We start from the raw sequence: 22,773 nt of genomic DNA on the forward strand, positions 1-22,773 counted from the left end.
GAAACAGGTTTTATGTCAGTCTTTCTACTTAGAAACCTTTTAAATTATTCCTAGTTTCAAAACCAGTTTGTCAAAGTCGTTAGAAAAACTGCTGAAGACTAATAAAGCCTTATACACCACAGTTAAAATTACCATGCACTTGAAAAATGAAACATTGTCAGTATCTGCCTTAATTATTGGGGAAAAATATCTTATTGATGTTTTTAAAGATTCCTTTATATTCATAATATTATGACTTACATTTTAATTTATCCTTATAAGCAGTCATTGTAAACTACCCCCACATCTTTCCATAGCTCAGATAAGGTCTTCTCCAGAGGAAACATTTAAAAAGGCAGCATGTTTTTAAGATTTGTTCCTGGTCACACAGGCAGAATTGCTTGATCTCTACAAAGTAGTTGACTATAAATCAGAAAGTAATGTGCATGTTGATACAAGGCGATGTTTGCACATGTTTTCTTTTGAAGTGCAAGTATGACTTTTGCTGGATTTGCCTAGAAGAATGGAAAAAGCATAGTTCTTCCACAGGAGGTTATTACAGATGTACTCGCTATGAAGTCATTCAGCATGTGGAGGAGCAGTCGAAGGAAATGACTGTGGAGGTAAAGAGAACTGTTGAAATCAAGGCCTCTGGCTAAGCCACTTAATACCCTTTGGAGTATTTTGCATTTCTTCTTTCCCTATCTTTGTTGTAATGAGGCATTAAATTGAATACACTTTATTTTTTTCCTTCTCCCCAGATTGAATACACTTTAGAGCAGCCTTTAATTTAAATAAAATAGGCCTATCAACTTGAGAGCTTTTTTTTTTTAATTTTCTCTTTTTTATTTTGTTAAAGATAAGAAAAGTCTTACATATCCCTGTCTCTGTAATGACTTTAAAACTATTTTAACATAATAACAATATGGTATTAGGTTATAGCATTTAATAAGTCTCTTAGTCTGTTTGGCTGCCATAACAAAATACTGAGTAGCTTAAACAACAGAAAGGTATGTCTCACAGTTCTGGAGCCTAGGAAGTCCAAGACCAAGATTACTGCCAATTCAGTTTCTGGTGATGACTCTTCCTGACTTACAGAGAGCTGGCTGTCTTTTTTGCTCCATCCTCACATAGAAGAGAGAGAGCTCTGGTGTCTCTTCCTTTTTTTATAAGAGCAATAATTCTACCGGATTAGGGCCCCACCCTAATGACTTTATTTAACCTTTCTCGCCTCACAGGCTCTGTTTTCAAAGCCAGTCATTCACATTGGGGGTTAAGGCTTCAACATGAATTTTGGGGAGATATAATTCAGTCCATAGTAATAAGCAATATAATAAAATATCAAAGATCTGATAAATGTAGGTCTTGAGAGGCATCTTTGCCTTACGCTCTGGGATCATAGATTCAGTGGATTATCACAAAGAATACAAATCCAAGACTTTGTTGTGGTAGCCTTAAAAATGTACTGTTTTTTTTTTTCTCAAAATAGCCAAATTGTATACACAGCTTCCTATTATTAATAAAAATTTTAAATGACAAAATGTCCCTAATTGTAATAGCTAGTATTTTATTTATAAAAGTCATTTATGGACTTTTGTTTCCTAGGCTGAGAAAAAACACAAACGATTTCAGGAACTTGACAGATTTATGCACTATTACACAAGATTTAAAAACCATGAGCATAGCTATCAGGTATGTCCCGAATCATTTCAAATGCTCTGAAGTATACTGTTTTGAATAAATAAAATTATATAAATTATTTATTTCTATTCCTTTAGTTAGAACAACGCCTTCTTAAAACAGCCAAAGAAAAGATGGAGCAATTGAGTAGAGCTCTCAAAGAAAGTAAGTTATAAGTGGTATGTGTGATAATTAACATAAAATAGCCTTACATGCTTAAGTCACTTCATTGGTAGGAGGTTAAAACCCTTCGAGGAGCACATTATCTCCACCAGCTCATTCTGGTACTGCTTGGAGTTCTCTGAAGCCCAAAGTGCAGCTTAGCATTTGAGGCCTCTGTAATTAGATTTTCTACCCAGCTTACTTCATATGCTCCTCTTAATGCAGCCTGTACTTTTAGCAGATAAACACCTATCATGGTTTTGCTTACTGTGTGCCATTGCTGATGCTCTACATTGTCAGAAACAGTGGATGGACTCTAAAAGGCATCCTTGATCCCGTCAAAAGAGCAAGATTCACATGCCACCCAATGGTAGTGTGACTAAATTCCCAAAGATTCTTGAGAAAATTTAGCAGAGTGCCTAGTGGAATGAAAGTCAAATACAGTCTTGGGAGAAATCATCTTACTGGTAAATAATAGACATCAGAGTCCAAAAGCAAAGACATGAGATAGGGCTAACTTATGTATCCTAAAGTGGAAATTCAGAAAGAACATTCCTAAAATGGATTGAGTATTGGTTGCATCATTAAAATACAGTATCTTATAGTGACCACACAGAGTATGGGTTCTATGATGTTTGTTTTTAAAAAGTCACATTTTTAAAATAATCATAGCTTATATATGAAAGGTTTTCAGGCAAAATATGCAATTGTATTTCCTCCAGTTTGTAAAAGTAAGACCCTTTTTATGAGGGTAATTCCCTAATTAAGATAGTAAGCATGAGGGATGCCTGAGTGGCTCAGTGGTTGAGCATCTGTCTTTGGCTCAGATCATGATCCTGGAGTCCTGGGATCAAGTCCTGCATCTGACTCCCCACAGAGAGCCTGCTTCTCCCTCTGCCTATGTTTCTGCCCCTCTCTATGTGTCTCTCATGAATAAATAAATAAAATCTTTAAAAAAAAAAGATAAGCATGAATTAAATAAATTAGGAGAAAAAGTATCAGTAGCAGCTTTGTCTCCTTGTTCATTTTCAGTGTTTAGACTTTAGGAATGATATAATTATATCACCATTATCAAACTCTTAACATACTGTCCATAGTAAAAATTAAAAGGAAAAAAACCCTCACAAGTTCTACAGTTCTTCAACCGGGATTTTTGTCTTACATCACTGAGCTGTCCCTAATGCTTAGAACTGTACCTGACACATAATAAACATTCAATAAATATCTGTAAATGTGAATTACTGCTTCTTTTCTTGGAGGTTCAAGACAGCATAATGAGATGAAAAAGAATTAAATGTTGTAAGGATTAGAAAGGAAGAAACAAAATTTCACATACTTCTCATACATGTATACTGGGGGGTGCTGTTTGTTTTGTTTTCTTTTTCTTTTTTTACTCTACTTAGCTCAGATCCCTCTGCTAGGGTAGATATTTTGGGGTGGTCTATACATTTGTGTGTGTACATACACATGTAATTTCTTTCCACAAGCCTGCAGAATAATCTTATTTTCAAAAGTACTTATGAATCTAGATTCTACTACTTAGTTTCCCTTTTTTGTAGTTAAGAAGAAAGTTAGAATGTTATAATGATACTTGGAGAAGGAAGTCTCAGATATTAAGGTAGTTTCTTCTCCCCTTTTCTCAGTCTTCTTCCCTTTCTTTCTCTCCCTGTTATATTTACTAGCATTAGTTATCCAGTTCCCCAGAATGTTGTATCTTTTTTCTAAAATGTTGTTTTTACAGAACCATAATCATAATTAGGTGTTTTTGTTTTGTTTTGTTTTGTTTTTTAGCAAACAGCTAAGGAGGGTGTTTATTTTAATTCTTTTTTTTTAAGTTTATTATTTTTTGTAATCTTTATACCCAGCATGGGGCTCAAAGTTATGACCTTAAGATCAAGAGTCATATACTCTTCTGACTGAGCCAGTCAGGCACCCCCATTTGTTTTAATTTTTAGTCGGCAAAGTTTCACTAGAGATACCTGAAAAACATAATAAAGAAGAGATGATCTAAAGCTAGATTTGTTTAACGAACAGGTTGAGAACAGAATGCAGAATCAGTGTATGCATTCCTTCATGATTGCCATCAGTGCTCTTGGGCAGCTGCAGTGTATACTTTATTTATAGATGCCTACAAGCCACACATGAGTGTTTTGTGTAGGTTTTTGGTCTAGTTCAAATAAGTATTACCATACAGTTACTTCAAGCAGTTTCTAAATAGAGAGCCTTTTTTGTTTGTTTGAGAAAACTCATTGTTTAATTAATTTATGACAGCATATTTGCAGAAGTTTTTTTTTTTCACTCTGCCTGATTTACTTTATAGCTGAAGGAGGCTGTCCAGATACTACTTTCATTGAAGATGCAGTTCATGTGCTCTTAAAAACTCGACGCATTCTCAAGTGTTCTTATCCATATGGATTTTTCTTAGAACCTAAAAGCACAAAGAAAGAAATTTTTGAACTCATGCAAGTAAGATATCTTTTTAAAATTAAATTTAAATGCAATTACTATAAAAAAAAAAACAGATTTTGTCCTTTTTCAACCACTTAACTACATTTTATCTTATTTGGGTGTGACTAGTAGAAAATTTTATTTTCATGTTTACAGTGATTTTTAAAGAAGGAAAAGTTACTAGTAATAAACTGAAATTTTTTTATAATTAAATTCACCACAGTAAATCTGAGTGAGTTCTGAGCTATGCAAACATTTCCTACCACATTTATTTATTTATCCTAAACTGGTTGATGTTGAAATCTAGCCTATTTCTGATTATGTAACTAGAAACTTTATCTTCAAAGATGAAACAAAACACATTACATACTAGATGGGAAAGTTACTGTGTGCCAGTTTATTTTAAAAGTACAAGTGAAAAAGTTAGAATATTTAAAAAAACAACACCAAAGCCAACTGATCACTATAGCTAACCAACTTCATTATACATTCTTTTTTTTTTTTTTAATACACCAAACTTTCTTCTCTTGCCACAATTTTCATGCCACTCCTTTGAACTGCCCTCTAGTAATCTATATCCCACATTTCTTTAAAAGGTGCTCAATATTAATTTTTTCCATGAAACCTTTCAGACCTAAGCCTAGATCACAGAGATCTTGCCTTGCCTCAGATTCCTTCACCGTTTCCATGTAGTTTTCACTACGTAGTCATGTATTTGCATGTACAGTGCCTTGAAATCTACTCATTTTTTTTTCACATAGACAAATTTTAAATTCCCTATAGAGTTCTAGCATACTCACTATGTCTTTGTACCGACTACATTGTTATAAATGACTTTCAGATGAGTACTATTTTCCTGAAATGCACAAAATAGAAGTATATGTTAAATAAGTTATTTTATAATTTGGATTAATTTCGGAATTCAAAAGAGATTTAACTGAGAAACCAAATAGATAATGAATTTGCTATTGACTAACTTATTCAGCCTATAATCCTTTTTTTCTCTCTCTCTTATTACCATAGACAGACCTAGAAATGGTCACTGAAGACCTTGCCCAAAAAGTCAATAGGCCTTACCTTCGCACACCCCGCCACAAGATCATCAAGGCAGCATGCCTTGTACAGCAGAAGAGACAAGAATTCCTGGCTTCTGTGGCTCGGGGAGTTGCCCCTGCAGACTCACCAGAAGCTCCAAGGCGCAGGTAAAAAGGATGTATGCTGTGGAAATCATCCAGCTCCAGCCACAAATGCCACCAGGTTTATTTTCTAACTGGTGCTCATATTCCTGGAAGTTATTTATACCTAAAAGAGAGCTGATAAAATCATGTTAATTTCTTTTTGGTGATTTTTTCCCCCGGTACTATTTCTATTTCTCTTATTTTTTGTTTGTCATTGTGTAGTTTCTTGGACTAAATTAAGCCAGGTAAAGTTCACACTTCAGTGAACTCATAATTCAGAGTATTCTAATGCATCACTTCAAATATGTAGTGATATGATAGTCCTAAACATCTTAGAATGTTGAATTTGGAAGCCTTGCCAACTTGTTAGGGTCTTATTTACATTTTTATGTAAGAGGTTATGAAGAAATTAGAAATCTGATATTAATAAAGTTATTTAAGTGATTCATATTCATCCATTAAAGAACAGTTGAGTTTTGGTTGTTTATTTCAGATACTTATACTGTTACTACCATTATAAATTGAAGCGTATTTTCTTATTCATAATAATTATAGCCATTAGAATTTCTTTGACCCTATTTTTTTATTACATAAACACTTATAAAAATAGGAATCATCAAATAACTGTTATAGTGATGATTTATATTTTTCCACTATTTTACATGAACATAAAGCAATTTAGAAGTTGAAAGGATTGAAGTATCATTTTCATTGTATTCAGTAGTTAATCTACTTCGGTTAAGCAAGTTCTAAGCAAAGGAATTAAAAGTAATGTTCAATGGGTGAGGGTCTGATTGTACTTTGTAATGCTGATAATAAATCAAATGGTATGTCTAATTTCTTTGTAGCTTTGCTGGTGGAACATGGGATTGGGAATACTTAGGATTCGCATCACCTGAGGTAATTGTTTTGCTGGGGGCGGGGGGTGTTTTCTTTTTAATTATATTTTTCCATCAAGAAATCCTGCTTGCATTTCTACCCTTTTTCTATTCTAAATCCTACTGAGATTGTCAGCAGTGTTTTCTCTTTCTTATTATATAATAAAAATGCCTCAGCAGAGCCTACCTTTAGCTACTTGTGGTATTGAACTATCATCACATTATTAAATGCATCCCCCTTTTTATTTTTAATTACTGAGCAGTCAGAATTAAGGCAACTTATAGGATATATTTTAGAACATATTTTCAAATTGGTTAAGAGATACAAATTTTATGTATCAGAAATGTATTTTTTGTGGTAATATTGTTCAGTCTGAATCTATGAAAAACCTGCACAATCTGTTTTTTTAAAGTTATCAACAACCTGATTGAATTGATTTGTAATCAGTTTCTAAGGTGGAAACTTGACATTGATAATATTTATGCAGAAAGAAATGCTTTGCTTAGTTGCTATGTTTCTCTTTAAGATTTTCACCCTCTTCTGAATTTTTTGGTTGTTGTTACTGGTAGATTTTAAAATACAAAGAGTCTAAAATACTAACATTGCAAATAGCAATTACTACGAATAAAAATAAGATAGAGTGAAAATCTTAATCACATTGCTATTTTCTGAGATTTAAATTGCCACTGTCACTGTTGAGTCTGATTTTAAATGGTTTTAGCAGTTCATTCTACTTCTGTCTCTCCTTCCTTATTCTTTAAAACAGTATATATATGATGTTTATATTATATTATAATAACCTTTTAACTTAGAAGAGAGCAGGACAAATAGTGAAACCTTTGTTTATTGTTTAGCCTAATGGTTTACCTACAACTAAAAGAGAATGAAATCAGTTATCCAGAAATGACTGTGGCTTATTTAAATCAGATACTTTCTGTTTTCAACTGCTGAGGATACTTGCAATCACCTTATGGCCTTTGTATTGGTGGATATATATCCCAGAAAATATTGACTTGAGAAAACAATCCATGCTTTGAGCTCTGATAAGGAAAATTTTAAATTCACTTAAATTGCAAAAATAATTTAATGTATTAATGAAATTTCTATTGTAAAACAAATTATGAACCTTCTCTTTACCTGATCCTATGCTTATTATTCTGTTATAATTACAGCTTTGAGGATAGTATGGAAAATATCCACCTAAAAAAATGAATAAACAAGCTTCAATTATCAAAAAAAAAAAAAAAAAGAATACTAAAGATTTCAGTACTTCAAGGTAGAAACACAGTTTAGCTTTATTTGAACCAAAATAAAACCTTTATCAGTGTAGTCATAGTCATGTGTGTATCATCCTGCAGCTTCTAGCTCTGACAGTAACTTTAGGAATCCTAAATATTTGTCCTTGAACATCGAAGGCCTGCTAATGTGACTGACACAGATTCATTGTGTAAAAAAAAAAAAAAAAAAAAGGAAAGCTTGCCACCTTACATGTGAATATTTATAAATTATCAAGTTCTTTTTCTCCAGAGTTGAGAATTGTGAAAGTATAAGTAATTTTTCCTTCTGAAATTTATTTTCATGTGTTAATTAGTTTTGTAAGAATTATTTAATTATTTTTACTTTTCTTTAAAGTCTTTGGTACATTGAAACACCAAGCTTTTATGTAAACCTTATTGCAAGTCTAAAGATTTACCATATAGGGGCAGCCCAGGTGGCTTGGTGGTTTAGCACCTGCCTTCGGCTCAGGGTGTGATCCTGGAGATCAAGTGCCACATCAGGCTCCCTGCATGGAGCCTGCTTCTCCCTCTGACTGTGTTTCTGCCTCTGTCTCTGTGTGTGTGTGTGTCTCTCATGAATAAATAAATAAAATCTTAAAAAAAAAAAATAAAGACTTACCATATAGTGTAAAACTAAAATTCTGCATGCCTGTGACTAACAAGTAACTGCCAAAATAATATCTTGAAAAATTAGCTCTGTGCCTTCATATATACTCTGAAAAAAAAATGTTACCAAACTCCGATAGACTTTTAGGTTAAATTTATATTTTTTCAGTAAAGTTAATTCCATCTTATTCTTTTTTTAATTAAATTGAATGGCTCAGTGACAATCATAAGTATTTTGTACCACTTTAAAGGGAGTGGAGCCCAGAGGAAAGAACATAGTGCTAGAGTCTGAGGGATCCTGAATTCAAGGTCTAGCTTGATAACTATTAGATTTTAGACTATGTTCTTCCTTAAATTTCTCTTTAAAATGTGGGTGGCACTATCTACTTCGTGGAAATTTGGAAGAATTAAAGCTTCCCTTTAAGCTATTGATGAATTTGGTGCTCAACAAAATGCATCTGGCAGCTTTTTCGCCAATAAATCTCAAAATTTCTCAATCTTCTCTGTAACCTTAACACTCTTAAATCATTTGGAGTGTCCCAAGCCTTTTTATATGCTTTGTTTAGAATATAGGAATTCTGGGGCACCTGGGTAGCATAGTCAGGTGGTTGTCCCACTCTTGGTGTCAGCTCAGTCATCATCTCAGGGTTATGGGATCAAACCCCGCATGTGGCTCTGTACTCAGCATGGAGTCTGCTTAGGATTTTCTCTCCTTCTTCCATTGCCGTTCCCCACCATGCTTGTACGTGCTTTCTCTCTCTCTCTCTCTCTCTCTCTCTCTCTCTCAAATAAATCTTTTTTTAAAATCTAGGAATTCTTAGAAATTTTCAGCTAAGTTTAATTTTATGGGATCAATTTTTTAAGCCTATTGCATTGTGAGAGAATGCCATTCAGTTTTCTGTCAGAATAATTATAAATAAATCAAGTTTCTTTTATTGTTGTTTTTAAGCCAAATTTTAATTTTCTTAAGTTGGGAATGTGTATACTGTATGGTTAGTAATAATAGTTCATTTAATTCAGAATAACTTTTTTGTGCCATCATTAAGTTTACAAAGTAAACAAATTCTCCTTAAATATAAACCTTGAGGGGTACCTGGGTGACTCAGTTGGTTAAGCCTCTGACTCTTGGTTTCCACGCAGGTCATGATCTTGGGGTCATGAGATCAAGCCCCACATCAGGCTCTATGCTCAGCACAGTCAGCTTGAGATTCTCTCTCCCTCTCCTCTGCCCCTCCCCTGCTCACATCCTCTCTCTCTCTCTCTAAAACACTAAAACCTTTAAGTAAATAAACACTAAACTGAAATAAAGTTTTTCATTCCATCTTTGTCTAAGAAATGTGGCGGTCCTTAGTGGTCCAGTGAGCCATGATGATACATAATAGTCATCCAGTTAGGGATCATGGGCCTCCAGAAAAAGAGGAAATCATACCCCAGCTCAGCAGGAAAGTTTAAAGAACCTAAATAATATCTCCAAGAACCTGTAGTATCTTTCTTGTTTTCTAACCTAGTAGGGTGTCTCCCACTTCTTAGTAGAGACCACTGCTTGTTCACATAAATGGAGTTTAAATAAATTTAACTTGAATGGTATGATGTGAAAATTTTATTCGTGAGGTAAAACCTCTCTTCATTGAGTGGTACTTTCACAATATAAGCATATTGAATATCCTAGGAAAACCAGGATGATCATAAACCTGAGTATCTTAGCATTTACTACTCAAAGGTTTTATAATGGCTCTCAAAAATAACCTATTTATGCTGATGTCATGCACACTAACTGGCCTCTTTTCTGGTCTCTTCTGCACTAAAACCCCGAAAAGTATGTTTGTACCAAAATAATAGCAGAGAGCCAAAGGTTCTGCCTCTGCCCTAATCTGTGATCTTCCCATATAGTAAATAGAAAACACATCCCCCTGCCCATGTTATAGATAACCCCACATATTAGCTAATATAAGAAGGAAGCCAAGTAACATTGTATTTTAAAGCTGACATCACATTTTTCTTTTAATTTAATCATTTAACTTGTGAGTATGGTATGTAGTTATCCCAAGGAATATAAAATCTAATAGTCTGACAGTGTATGTTCTTCATTTTTTTTTCTTTCCACTGTACATATCACAGTCACTTTTAAAAACAAAACCTCCAAGAACCTTACTTATGTTACTAAAGACCATAACTTCTATTAGTAAAATCATTATGGTATTAGTTATAACAGTGTATAACAAGACCCAGGCACATGAAATAAGGCTCAGTTATGACCTAGCATTGGAGCTTGCAAGTATTTGCTCTTTATCCAGGCAACTGAAATGACTGTTTAAAATTTTTCTTTTTCCATTTTACCTTATCTGTTTCCTTGGCATGGCAAAACCTGAAATTTCTTTTGTTAAAGCCAAGTGATTTTATAATATGTATATAAAATCACACATTTTTTTCCTGGGGAAAAAAAAAAGTGTATTGTTTGTTTTATTTGCATAAAAACAATTGCATGCTCTCCTGTATTTTATAACCTTTGGTTTATGCAGGAATATGCTGAATTTCAGTATCGGAGGAGGCACAGACAGCAGCGCCGTCGAGGAGATGTGCACAGTCTGCTTGGTAATCCTCCAGACCCTGATGAGCCGAGCGAAAGCACTTTAGGTAAGCTGTGGAGTTGGTTACGTTTTAGTCTCTTCTTTCTCTTGAACTTATTCTTAAAACTGGCTAATCTAAATGTTGGTGAAATAGGGATGCCTGGGTGGCTTAGCAGTTGGGCGTCTGCCTTCGGCTCAGGACGTGATCCTGGGGTTCCGAGATCAGGTCCCACACCAGGCTCTCTGCATGGAGCCTGCTTCTCCCTCTTCCTGTGTCTCTGCCTCTCTATCTCTCTGTGTCTCATTAATAAATAAATAAAATCTTTAAAAAAAATGTTGGTGAAATAGTTTGTAGTGTAGATACTATCAATATGTAGATGCCTCACATGTTACAGAACACAGGAAACCAGAGAGATGAAGAACATAGGCTGTGGAGTCAGCCATACCTGGATTCGTGTCGCCATCTTTGCTGTGGATCGGTGTGAAACTTTAGTCAAGTTCACATAACCTCTTCAAGCTTCAGTCTCCTCATTCCAAAGAAGCATTTGTAACAGAGCCACTTTGTGGGCTCTCTGTGAACATTAAGTGAAAGAATGAGTATAAAACCCTTAAGCACTAGTAGCACATAGTGAGCACTCAACAAAGTGTAGCTCTTGATCACTGTTACTATGTTCATAGAATATTTTTCTCCTAGCCTCCATTCTTCTCTAGACATTCTTTAAAAGAGAAAATTCCTGGTATTAGAGATAAATTATTTTATCAACTTTTAAATGTTAAACTGTTAATGGAAAATCTTTAAACTATGTCAGCAGATCATCTTTAATAAATTGGGATCAAAGAGCCTAAATATTTGTTCCTCAGGCTATTGTGATTCCAAAATTCTTTAGTTTTGAAAACTCTGAAAATGAATATACCTTTATTTGTTACTGCTTAAGGAAAAAAGAAGGAATGGGTGGTAGCACTTGCATTTATGAATAGAACCATATTTAGTGCAAGCAAGAACATAAAGAACAATCGTGGGGGATCCCTGAGTGGCTCAGTGGTTTAGCACCTGCCTTTGGCTCAGGGCACAATCCTGGAGTCCCGGGATCGAGTTCCGCATCGGGCTCCCGGCATGGAGCTTGCTTCTCCCTCTGCCTATGTCTCTGCCTCTCTCTCTCTCTCTCTCTCTCTCTCTATGTCTATCATGAACAAATAAATAAACCTTAAAAAAAATTAAAAAAGAACAATCGTGTGTTTGAAGTAGTGGTATTAGATATCTTTTTTTTTTTTTTTTATTAAGGCAAGCTAGTTAGAGCCCCCTTTTGGAGCCCAGTAAGGCTCCAGAACTCATGACCCTGAGATCAAGACCTGAGCTGAGATCAAGAATCAGACGCCTAACTGACTCGACCACCCAGGCACCGCAGTATTAAATATATTTTGATGAGACAAATATGGAGGAGAAATCTCTGAAAGATTAAGTAAACACAGGTTTTCAATAGCACTGAAAGAGAAATTGTTAACCAAAATAAAAAGATGGGTGAAATGTTGTATGACTGAATTGTCTCAGGTTCCACTTGCTTTAAAACAGACATCCCAGATGGTGGCAGTGGCCGCAGGCCTGGTGCCTCAGTAGTGAGCTCCGCATCTATGAGCGTACTGCACAGCTCGTCCCTGCGTGACTACACCCCTGCCAGTCGCTCTGAAAACCAGGACTCTCTTCAGGTCGGCTTCCTGGGCAGCCTCATTGCCCTTGTTGATGTTCCTTCCTTGTTTTCCCTGGCTTCCTTTTTTTTTTACTTTTATTGCTTTCCTTTTTAACCTTTTCATTCTAAAATCTTTGTTTCAAAGATGTAGTACCAGCAAAGATTCCTAAATTTCAGAGTTCTCTTGAGGAATTTTTTTTTCTTTTTATCATAAGCAAGGAGAAAATAAAGTAAGATTTGAGTGGATAAAATAATAATTCTGCATAAATAGAGATAATATTTATGATCTTTGGCAAAAGCATAGTTGGTAAACCTCATTGAGTTAAATCATTTTTCCTTTTAAAATTTTAAAGCTCTTTTACTTTCTGTCACCTCAGGCTCTGAGTTCCTTGGATGAAGATGATCCCAATATACTTCTTGCAATACAGTTATCACTGCAAGAATCCGGGCTGGCCATTGATGAGGAGAATAGAGACTTCCTCAGTAATGAGGCATCCTTAGGAGCAATAGGCACCTCTTTACCTTCCAGGCTAGACTCGGTCCCCAGGAACACAGATAGTCCTCGGGCCGCATTGAGCAGCTCTGAGCTGTTGGAACTTGGTGACAGCCTCATGAGATTAGGAGCAGAAAGTGACCCATTTTCAACTGACACTCTGAATTCACACCCTCTCAGTGAGGGAAGAAGTGAATTCTATCCCTCATCCAGTGACCCTGACTCAGCTGGCCAGGACGCCAACATCAATGACAATCTTCTTGGCAATATCATGGCTTGGTTTCATGACATGAACCCTCAGAGTATTGCCCTGATTCCTCCAGCAACTACAGAAACCAGTGCAGATTCCCAGCTCCCCTGTGTCAAAGATGAGTTAGAAGGGACGAGGGATGTGGAGCTGGTGCCACCGGAAGAAGATTCAGTGTTTGAAGATGCCGTGGTCAATGAAGGTAGAGGAACCCAAATAGAAGAAGAAAATCCTTTGGAAGAAAATACCCTGGCTGGGGAGGCAGCATCTCCAGCTAGCAGTAGTGGTAATGAGGCAGCCAACAAGGGAGATGGTTCAGATGTTTCAAGTCAGACACCTCAAACCTCAAGTGACTGGCTTGAACAAGTACATTTAGTGTGAACTGCACCCCTCTGGGCTCTAAATGAATCACAGGTACAGATGGTGTTCTAGTGGAGTATGCTTTATAGACTTGATCCACTCAATTCCAACTCAATTATAAACCACTGACATTAGGATTAAATACAAAGGAGTTCCCTTGAATGGTAGCTTCATTTCTGATTTTAACCTTTCAGGGAATTTCTTTTATATTTAATGGGATAGCTTTTCCCCTTTTTGCTGACAAAAAAAGAAGAGTAAGAGAAACACAAACGGAATAAGTAGGCCAGATTCCACACTCTGAGAAAATGCAGTCCTCTGTTTAGTCTAAAGTTGGCAATACTTAAATTGAACGAAGTTTAAATTAAAGGCTTACTCCCTAATCCTTGGGTGGTTTTTCCTCTTTTAAAGAAAAGCATTTTCTTCATTTAAGAAGTTATTTTGGACAGAGCTAATACCATTTCATCCCTCTGTCTGTGCTCTTCCATCACTTTCTTCCTTCCTTTCTGTCTGAGCGGTATGAATTGAGGTATCCACGGCTTCTCCTCAGTGCTACATCTACCACAGTGGAGTTTTCATATTTACATGAATCAAAGATTCCTTGTCATGTCTATTACAGTCCACTTGTGCCAAACTGACTCATGCGCTGACTAACAAGGCGTGTAGGCGTGCAGTGTCCTAGAGGGCTCCAGAGGAGTCTCAGCCTTCTCTGGAGTTAAAGGTGCCACTTGGTAGCAGTGATATTCCAGAATTTAATGGGGTTTTGTTGCCATGGAGACTGCATTTAAATAAAATGTAGCCTGTAGCTTAAGTTAACTAAACCTAATGCTGCTGTTAAAAACAGTTTATTTTAATATTAAAATACAGTTGATTAGCAACAGCGGTGCTGTATTTTAAGAGACACTTTATTGGAAGTGCAATCATAGTTCTTTGTTTTCACACTTTTACAGTGCATTCTAATTACTAATGGGTGCAATTACTTTTAATGGTAAGTGTTTTATAAAATAGAAAAAAAAAGTGGAGTTTTCATGAGTTATAGTAAATCCCACAATTATTAAAAAATTCAATAAAACATCCTGCGCAACATGTTACCGTGCCTTTGCCTAACTAAATGGATAGTTGCCAGTTAAATAAGTGAGTAATTCAAATTTCAGTGTCTCTTCTGAAGTAACTATGCTATAAATTGCAAAGACCTCCATAAAACCACCCATGGCCTTGCCTTTACAGTAAATATAACAACTAAATGTTCAATCAGTTTGTTTGCCTAAATAGCAAATGCTGACATGTGTTTGTTCTATTGCACAATACTCATTTGCTGTGTGATTACTGTTTAGTGTTGAAAAAAATCAACTTCCTAGTTATCAGTGTCTTACTGTGAAGAAAATACTGGTCTTAGTTGTAATTAAGATACAATGGTACAGTGTGTAATTAAAACTAGAGTAAACTGTTGGAATGGCTGTTTTACTTACATATTATTGAAACTAGCATAAGATAAAATAGATATGCAACACTCCATATAATGTTTTGCCAGATTCTTATCAGAAATCTACAGATACCAAAATTTCAGTACTGAGTGTGTACAGGCAAGTCCTGGGCTAGGCAAAAGGTCATATTAATATTGATATCCACGTGAGTTGTGATTACGGTTTTTGATTTTTTTTCTCCAAAACCTGCTTTTGAAATTCTCATCCTTTGAATTCATATGGCTAGGACATTCTGTTAGAGTACTTAACATTCCCCCCAGGTTCCCTTAGAATAAACTGTTTGTGAATTTGCTCCTATGTCGTGGATATCAAAGGTCCACATTAGCTTTTATTTCCCCAATTTATCAGAAACATCCCTATTAATCCCCATTAAATTAGTTGGGGAAAATCCTAACTTTGTCTACAGTGTATTACTGTATAATTAAACTGAAACAGTCCATTAAAGGATTTTTTTTACAAGTTTATTTTGGATTAAAAAATATTGACATCAATCAGTTTTTAGACCAAGTTGTAATTTTTCAATAGAGAGAGTCTTTGTATCCCATTGAGGCGTCTTGCAAAGCTGCAATAAGGTGAGAAAGCGTGCTTTGTGTGAAGACAGTGTATGGGATGGGTCCTGGCTCCTTGCACCTTGTGCAGTACCCTTTCTTTCTGTGCCGTTATCTCCTGAGCATGAAAAATGATCATTATTCAATTTGTATTTCCTTGGTACATATTTTAAAAACAACACAGTCATTGACTTTACAATTCAGAAATAAAGTTTGGCAAAGCCTATTTTGTAAACAAGTTAATTTTATAATGTAAAAAAAAAAATTACTCTAACCTTGACTTGTTATTTGCACTTTCATAGTCTATACTTGATACATTCCCACTTTATATACAGTAGGATTCTACAAACGTGTAGATGTTTGGCCAAATGAATGCTGTTAATAATATGTAAAATTCTTTGATTAAACATTTATTACTTAAACTACTTCACTTTTGTCTCATTACATTATAGACTTTGTTTTAACCAAGTCAGGAAGCTGATTTTCTTCAGATTAAATTCCCTCTGATATAATGGGATTAATTTGGTTCTTATATGTAATTGATTAGTGCCTAATATTTTTTACACTAGCCCACTTCCTATTTTATCCCCCAAAGATAAACTCCAAAACACTGCATGACAATGCTCTAAAACACTGTGACTTCAGTGCTCCTTTTATTTTCCTCAGTCTAGCTTTCAGGAGAAAAGTGTTATGATTTTTTTCTTGAAATTCCCAGTAGAAACACACAGAAAAAGATAGAATTTCAAGGTATCTTGTGAAGTCACTTAAGACAGGAAAAAGTTTTGATGCCATATGAATAGAAACACCACCATTTTATTATACTGTCCCTTCTGAGTCACCAAAACAGCCCTTTGCATCTGAGCTTCAGGTTTCGTGGGGTCTGCCAATGATAACCACTTAGTCATGTCATTGTATTTATGCTTTTTCATTGTGTGGATCTGAAGCTTAACCACTAATGTCCATCTGCTGAATTATTCAAATGTTATTTATTGCAGCTGCTGATCTCATTTTTGTTCTTTTAGTCCTCAAATATTGTTGTTTACCTGTCATGAATTAAAACCTGAGACTTCATGAAGTTTGCTTGTAATTTTAAAACAGCTATAATTAGTGTATCTCTGAAGAGTAAAATCTTGGAATCTAAATAACCAATTTGGGGAGTTTTTTTAAGGCTGAAATAAAAACTCCAGAGGAAAAAAATTATCATGTGCTCTGCACTGGAACTGAGTTGTATCATCTCAGCCTTGGACCATCAACATAATCACTGGGCCTTCTCCTTAGTAAGTATGTTACTGCCTTGTCTGTCATCACCTTTTCACCGCAATAGGAGATTTTGTTCTAGAAAAATAGAAGTGGCTCTTTCTAGACTATTAAGTGACTGTCCTTATCTTAGGAACTGGCAGTAGTCATAGTTCTTAAAGAAAGATGGACCAGAAAAGTTTCCTTTAGCCCTCTCTTCCACCTAGGACTGACAGGTGGCTGACAAACTAAGTGACCGGCAAACTTTAAGAGGGCTTATCCTTCTTCAGTCTTTGAAACTATGGTTTGAAGATACTCTAGATTAGGCTGTATATCATTCTGTAGCCAGATCTTGCACAAGGGCCTCACCTGGACAAGGCAATAGTTTACAGAGAGCATGAGAGATAGATGAAAGAATAAACAAAACACATTACAGGAAAGGCTAATTGTCAGACAGGACAGCCCAGTTCTCTTGCACCTCTTCTGCGCCTACACACTTTGCTGGGTCTTGATTGACAGTTTGCCTGGGTATTCCTCAGGATCTATGTAGTTAGTGCCCTTGAGGATAGGGAGTAGGTATGCTGTAAAAACAGCGGATTGGTCCCCCCACAGTGTTTCTCAGCTGCATGTTTAACATCTGTCTGGGCCCATTGCATTACCCCTGTGGAATTAGAGACAAGGGGAACCCCCACAAACATGCTGATGTTCATTCTGCAGGCTGTGTCACGAATGCAAAATGAAATCCTTGGCCTCTAACCCAAGAGTCTTAGTCACGTGTCTTCTGTCAGCATCCTTGGTACACTGACAGGCCAACTCACTGGTTCTTAATGATAGGGTAAAATCAAATCCCAGACCTGACAGTTTTGGCGATGGGGATGGAATGCAGCCAGAGACATGATTTTTTGGAAGAGGAACCATGGGCCAGATTTGGGAATCTAAGACTCCGTGGAATCTCTGGTTCGTGCATGCTCTCCCTCAAGTGATAGATGAGGGGTGAGGGGGAGAGGAAGGGTTCCCCCCATCCTACATATTACTGAACAGAAGTTTACAGGCTTAGCCACAAAAGCTAGGATTCAAACAAGCTGCCCAAATGGTGCCTTGATGGTTAGTGACTCCTGCAGGCAGGCAGAGGAATATTTTCACGACAGGGAATCAGCAATTCCTGTGACTACCTGAAAGGCAGATAGAGCTGCTGCATCAAGGAGTCCCCAAACATAAATGGTATCCACGACAAGAACCTTGCTTTTTGATCGAGAGCTTTGGGTGGACCAAAAACTTTGGAAGTTGATTTGGTTGGACTGCAAGCAGTCGTGACACTGTTCAAATGCAGAAGTGTACACAGAGCAGGTGGCCCAGAAGGAGAAAGAGAAAGCTGTCTTGGTTAAGGAACTCAGGCCATTTCCCAGCACAACATTGCCACCTACCTGATGCAGCCACCAAGTACACTCATTTTGGAGGAATTCCACTCTTGACAGGCTCCTAGACTCTTGTTGAAACTGAAAGCCTGACCCATGGAGGCCTTATGACTCATTGGTATGACATCTCCAATTTGGAGTGAGTCAGCTGTACTTAGAAAATTAACATGGGCCCAGCTGGCCTTGCAAGTCAAACAGAAATGATGTTAGAAGAGGTATATTTGAGAGTGCAGTTAGCCTGACTATGGCAGTATCTCAATTTTACATGAAAAAAAAATTAGGGCAGCCTGGGTGGCTCAGCGGTTTAGCGCCACCTTCAGCCCAGGGCGTGATCCTGGAGACCTGGGATTGAGTCCCACTCTGCCTGTGTCTCTGCCTCTGTGTGTGTGTGTGTGTGTGTGTATGTGTGGTGAATAAATAAAATCTTTTTTAAAAAATTAGTAATTATCCCTTCAGGAGATATTTTGAGTCCAACTTCACTATCTGAAGCAGCCACTGGCTTAGTGGAGGTCTCAGTTCACAGAATGCCTGCACTTGGTTCAGTTGCTTGGCAGCAATTTCTACCAAGTCCCAGCAAATTTTTCTTGTAAGCTATAGATAACGCAATTTTAAAATGTATATGGAAAGGTAAAGGAACTAAAATAGCTAAAAACTATTTAGAAAAAAATAGAGTGGGAGGAATCATTCTCAATTTCAAGACTACAGTAGTCAAGTCTATGATACTGGTGGAAGGACAGACATGTAGACCCACAGAAGATGGAGAATAAAAACCAGCCCCACACAAATATTATCAACTGATTTTGACAAAGGTACAAAACAATAGAGGAAGGATAATTTTTTCAACAAATGGTACTGGAACAATTGGTTTCAAAACAGGCAAAAATAGGAACCTCTACTTAAACCTCACATTGTACATAAAATTTAAAATGTATCATAAGTTTAAATGCAAATATAAAACTTTCAGGAAAAGAAAACCATAAGTAGAAAATCTTCATGATCCAGATTAAGCAAAGAATTCTTCCACTTGATACCAAAAGCATGAACCTTAAAAAAAAAAAAGAAAAGAAAAGAAAGAAAAACTGATAAACTGGACTTCAACAAAATTTAGCACTGTGCAAAAGACCCTTGTGAAGGTGAAAAACTACAGACCGAGAGGAGATTTGCAAACCAATTATCTAAAATATATAAAGAAACCTCAAAACTCAACCATAAAAGACAATCCAACATAAGATGGACAAAAGACATGAAGAGACATTTTGCTCAAGAAGATCATGGCTAACAAATGAGCATGTGAAAAGTTCAACATCACTATCCACCAGGAAATGCAAATTAGAATCACAATAAGACACACAACATGCCTATAAAACTGGCTAAAATAAACAGCATCAATACCAAATGCTGACAAACATGTAGAGAAACTGGATCACTTGAGCACTGCTAGTGGGATTGTAAGATGGCACAACCACCCTGGAAAATAGTTGGGTAGTTTCTTTAAAAGCCAAACATCCACTTATCATATGACTCAGCACTTGCACTCCTGGAGGGAAAACAAAAAACATGTCCACATAAAAACTTGTACATAATTATTCATAGCAGCTTCGTTTGTAGAAACCAAAAACTGGAATCCACCAAATTGTCCACTAGTAGAGGAATGGCTAACTGTGGTCCCTCCATGCAATGAAATCTGACTCAGCAATGAAAGTGAATGAGCAACTGATATGACTTGCAACAACTGGGATGGATCTCAAAGGCATTATGTTGAGTGGGAAAAAAAGCCAATCTCAAAATGTCACCTACTGTATGATTCCATTTATGCAACATTTTTTTGAAATGACAAAATAGAGATGCAAACAAATTAGTGGTTATCAGGGGGCTAGGGATAGGGGAGCAGGAAGGGGCTGTGTGGCTCTAAAGGCTTGCACAAGGGACACATTTGTGGTGATGGAATAGTCTATCTTGATTATGCTGTCTACATGAATCTACATGTGCGTAGATAGTCACATAGAACTCTATGTACATCTTGTACTAATGACAGTTTCCTGGTTCTGATATTGGGCATTATGTAAATACCATTGGGGGAAACTGGGTAAAGAGTACACGGGGCCTCTCTACATTTTCTTTGTAACTTCCTATGAATCAGTAATTATTTCAAAAAAGAAAGTAAAAAAAAAAAAGACAGCTGTCCAAATTTGGCATGCGAGCTGTAGTTTGCTGACTGCATCTTTATAGCAACAATCAGATAAAGAAAAGTTTATCTTAGTGCATTAGGAGCTGTCAGTAGTGCTGCAACTTGGGAACCATCAACAAGATGAGATCTTCAGCAGTGGATTTGTTTCAAGGACTTTCATTACGCAAATATACTGAAACTACCACCATTTGTTCTTGACAGCAGTGTCAAGTGGATGCCACCATATTTTGGCTTTTGACATTATTTTGAGCCTCTTGAGTACCAAGTGGCATACTGATTTTAAAAACAGAACAAAACAAAACAAGGCTAACTGTACAAGAGCCTTTGACATGAGTAGTTTCACCAAGACCCGTTTGTATGTAGAGAGATGCGTGTGCTCATCGAACCACGCCTAGAGCTAGAGGAGGCAATACCCATTTGGGATAAAACAAGAACAGAAGTTAAAAGTAAATTATAGATAGCCCCGCATTTGTGGACATTCTAGAAAGTACAACCTGAATTCTTCTATGGATTCTCTTCTTTCTTGTCCTGTAAGCTACCCCTACCCTGTTGTGGACATTTTAAGTTGATATACAAAGCTGCTACACATCATTGGATTTGAGACCACTCCTGACAGATTTTCGAACTGGGAACTCTTCACAAAAGACAAATCACTAATATTGTGAATAAATTAATCTCATCAGGCAGACTGATGCCAAGAGATGTGGCTTAGGGTCCTTACTAAATGCAGAACTAAAAAGATTGTCATGGACGTGACAATCAAGTCACCACTATGTAATGACACATACAGTAGATGCCGAATGGAAATGCCTGATGTGGTGCTGGGACAGGAGAAACTTAAGAAATCAGCCAGCCTGTCCCTATTATATGCAGGAAGGTTTTCTTGATGCCAAGAGTATGCAAAACCTCAAGCTTCTCAGCTGAATGTCCTTCTTTCATGGAATTAATTCACCATGACTTTGGTATCAAAGCCTTTGGCAGGGGTACACATGGTAATGTTTGCTAATGTATCCAGACCCAGGAGCTTTAGAGGGTCCTCCCAGATTCTTTTGCTAAGTGGCTTTAAAGTCCCTTTAAAGTCCCTTGCTCATATTTCAGGGGTTATACCCATCTTCAGGACTTTGCCAGTTAGTAATCAGATTACAAACACATTAAGAAGCTCTACTAAAGCAGTGGAGGTAGGGCTAATCTGAAACAATGGTGACCATTTAAAATTCAAAGGTCTTTCTCAAGATCTGTAAATTCGGTTAAATCTAGAAACAAAGCTCTATGGTAAATCATTCTAGAGAGGCCATCTAATTTCCCCCATCCTACCCTGTACAATCATCCTTGCTAGAAAGAACCCCTTCTTGTTCTCATGGCAGATACTTGAAGGGGGTCAGACACAAATCCCTGGGAACAAATAGATTGCTTGACATAGAATTTACTCTATATAATTACTATATTATTATTATGAATTATAATGATTTCTGTAGAGTCAGTTCTATAGAACTTGAAACCAAAAATTTCCTGGACGTGCCAGGTGCTGTATTTGTGAGAGAAAATAGAAGCACTCCCTCCATCTATGTATAGCAGAATTCTCAAAAATTCAATTATCTGGTAGTTCCCAAAAACATACCTCCCAAAGCAATTTATAATAGCTTTTATACTTCAATAATATTACTTCAAACACACTGCACTTGTCAATTCATCTATTAGGACATTAACATTTTAATTGTGTAAATGAGTTGGCAGACTTTTTCTGTAAAAATCAAGGTGGTAAATATTTTAGACTTTGCCAGCCAAATGGTCTCGGAGGCTACTATTCCATTCTGCTGTTGTAGCACAAAAGCATTCCTAGACCGTGAGTAAATGAATGGCTGTGGCTGTATTCTAATAAAACTTTATTTGCTCAAGGGCCTTAGTTTTCTGAACTCTGGTATAAATGAACTATCCATATGTATAATGTTTGTATTAGGAGAAGGCACCCGGGCATTTAACATCTTAATAATATTTTCCCCATAAGCACTGTCTCTACAGCAGGCTTGCTTCCACCCCCTCCGCCCACGTCTCCATAAGATTCCTTTAAATGGTATGGCCTTTAATCATCATTTTGCTCAAGATCCATTCAAAGTTATTCTATGTTTGTTGTTTATTTATTGCATAGTTTCTGATTTAGGCTCAGTCTGTTTTCTTTCTCCAGCAAAGCTTTCCCCACATTGGGCATCTCAACTTCTGTGGCAGTAACAGGTTAACCTCATGAACATCAGGAACCTCCCTCTGTATGAGTGGTAGCTTTCTGAGTCCTAGAATCACTGGAAAGAAGATGGAGGAATTTGGTTCAGCAAACCTCAGGATATTTTAA

At 36.5% G+C, this 22,773-nt stretch overlaps 2 protein-coding genes and 1 long non-coding RNA gene across 16 annotated transcripts in view; 1 reads left to right on the forward strand and 2 right to left on the reverse strand.

Moving 5' to 3' along the window:
- Nucleotides 1-16,015, forward strand: part of ANKIB1 (ankyrin repeat and IBR domain containing 1) — a 238,505-nt gene extending 222,490 nt beyond the window's left edge. For 6 of the 9 annotated variants that reach the window (XM_049093408.1, XM_025471402.3, XM_025471401.3 and 3 more), the window contains 9 exons: nt 468-602; nt 1,585-1,671; nt 1,758-1,824; nt 4,142-4,287; nt 5,293-5,471; nt 6,296-6,347; nt 10,729-10,843; nt 12,326-12,480; nt 12,839-16,015. In XM_049093408.1, the coding sequence (XP_048949365.1) occupies nt 468-602; nt 1,585-1,671; nt 1,758-1,824; nt 4,142-4,287; nt 5,293-5,471; nt 6,296-6,347; nt 10,729-10,843; nt 12,326-12,480; nt 12,839-13,582 (1,680 nt within the window). In that variant the 3' untranslated portion in view covers nt 13,583-16,015. The remainder of the gene's footprint in view (nt 1-467; nt 603-1,584; nt 1,672-1,757; nt 1,825-4,141; nt 4,288-5,292; nt 5,472-6,295; nt 6,348-10,728; nt 10,844-12,325; nt 12,481-12,838) is intronic. The other 3 variants (XM_025471404.3, XM_025471406.3, XM_025471405.3) reach the window with 3 other exon arrangements.
- On the reverse strand, nt 5,293-12,351 carry LOC112674951 (uncharacterized). Its single transcript, XR_003145674.3, has 3 exons — nt 11,223-12,351; nt 7,464-7,526; nt 5,293-5,582 (listed from the first exon to the last, which is right to left on the reverse strand). It is a non-coding gene; the product is annotated as an uncharacterized LOC112674951 (long non-coding RNA).
- LOC112674947 (protein lifeguard 1-like) overlaps nt 15,230-22,773 on the reverse strand; it is a 34,927-nt gene continuing 27,383 nt past the window's right edge. For 5 of the 6 annotated variants that reach the window (XM_035698478.2, XM_035698479.2, XM_025471417.3 and 2 more), the window contains one exon: nt 15,521-15,708. In XM_035698478.2, the coding sequence (XP_035554371.1) occupies nt 15,530-15,708 (179 nt within the window). In that variant the 3' untranslated portion in view covers nt 15,521-15,529. Of the gene's footprint in view, nt 22,724-22,773 lie in introns of all 6 variants that reach the window. The other variant, XM_025471419.3, reaches the window with a different exon arrangement.

The sequence above is a fragment of the Canis lupus genome, chromosome 14 (assembly GCF_003254725.2).
Source record: "Canis lupus dingo isolate Sandy chromosome 14, ASM325472v2, whole genome shotgun sequence".
NCBI classification, from domain to species: domain Eukaryota; kingdom Metazoa; phylum Chordata; class Mammalia; order Carnivora; family Canidae; genus Canis; species Canis lupus.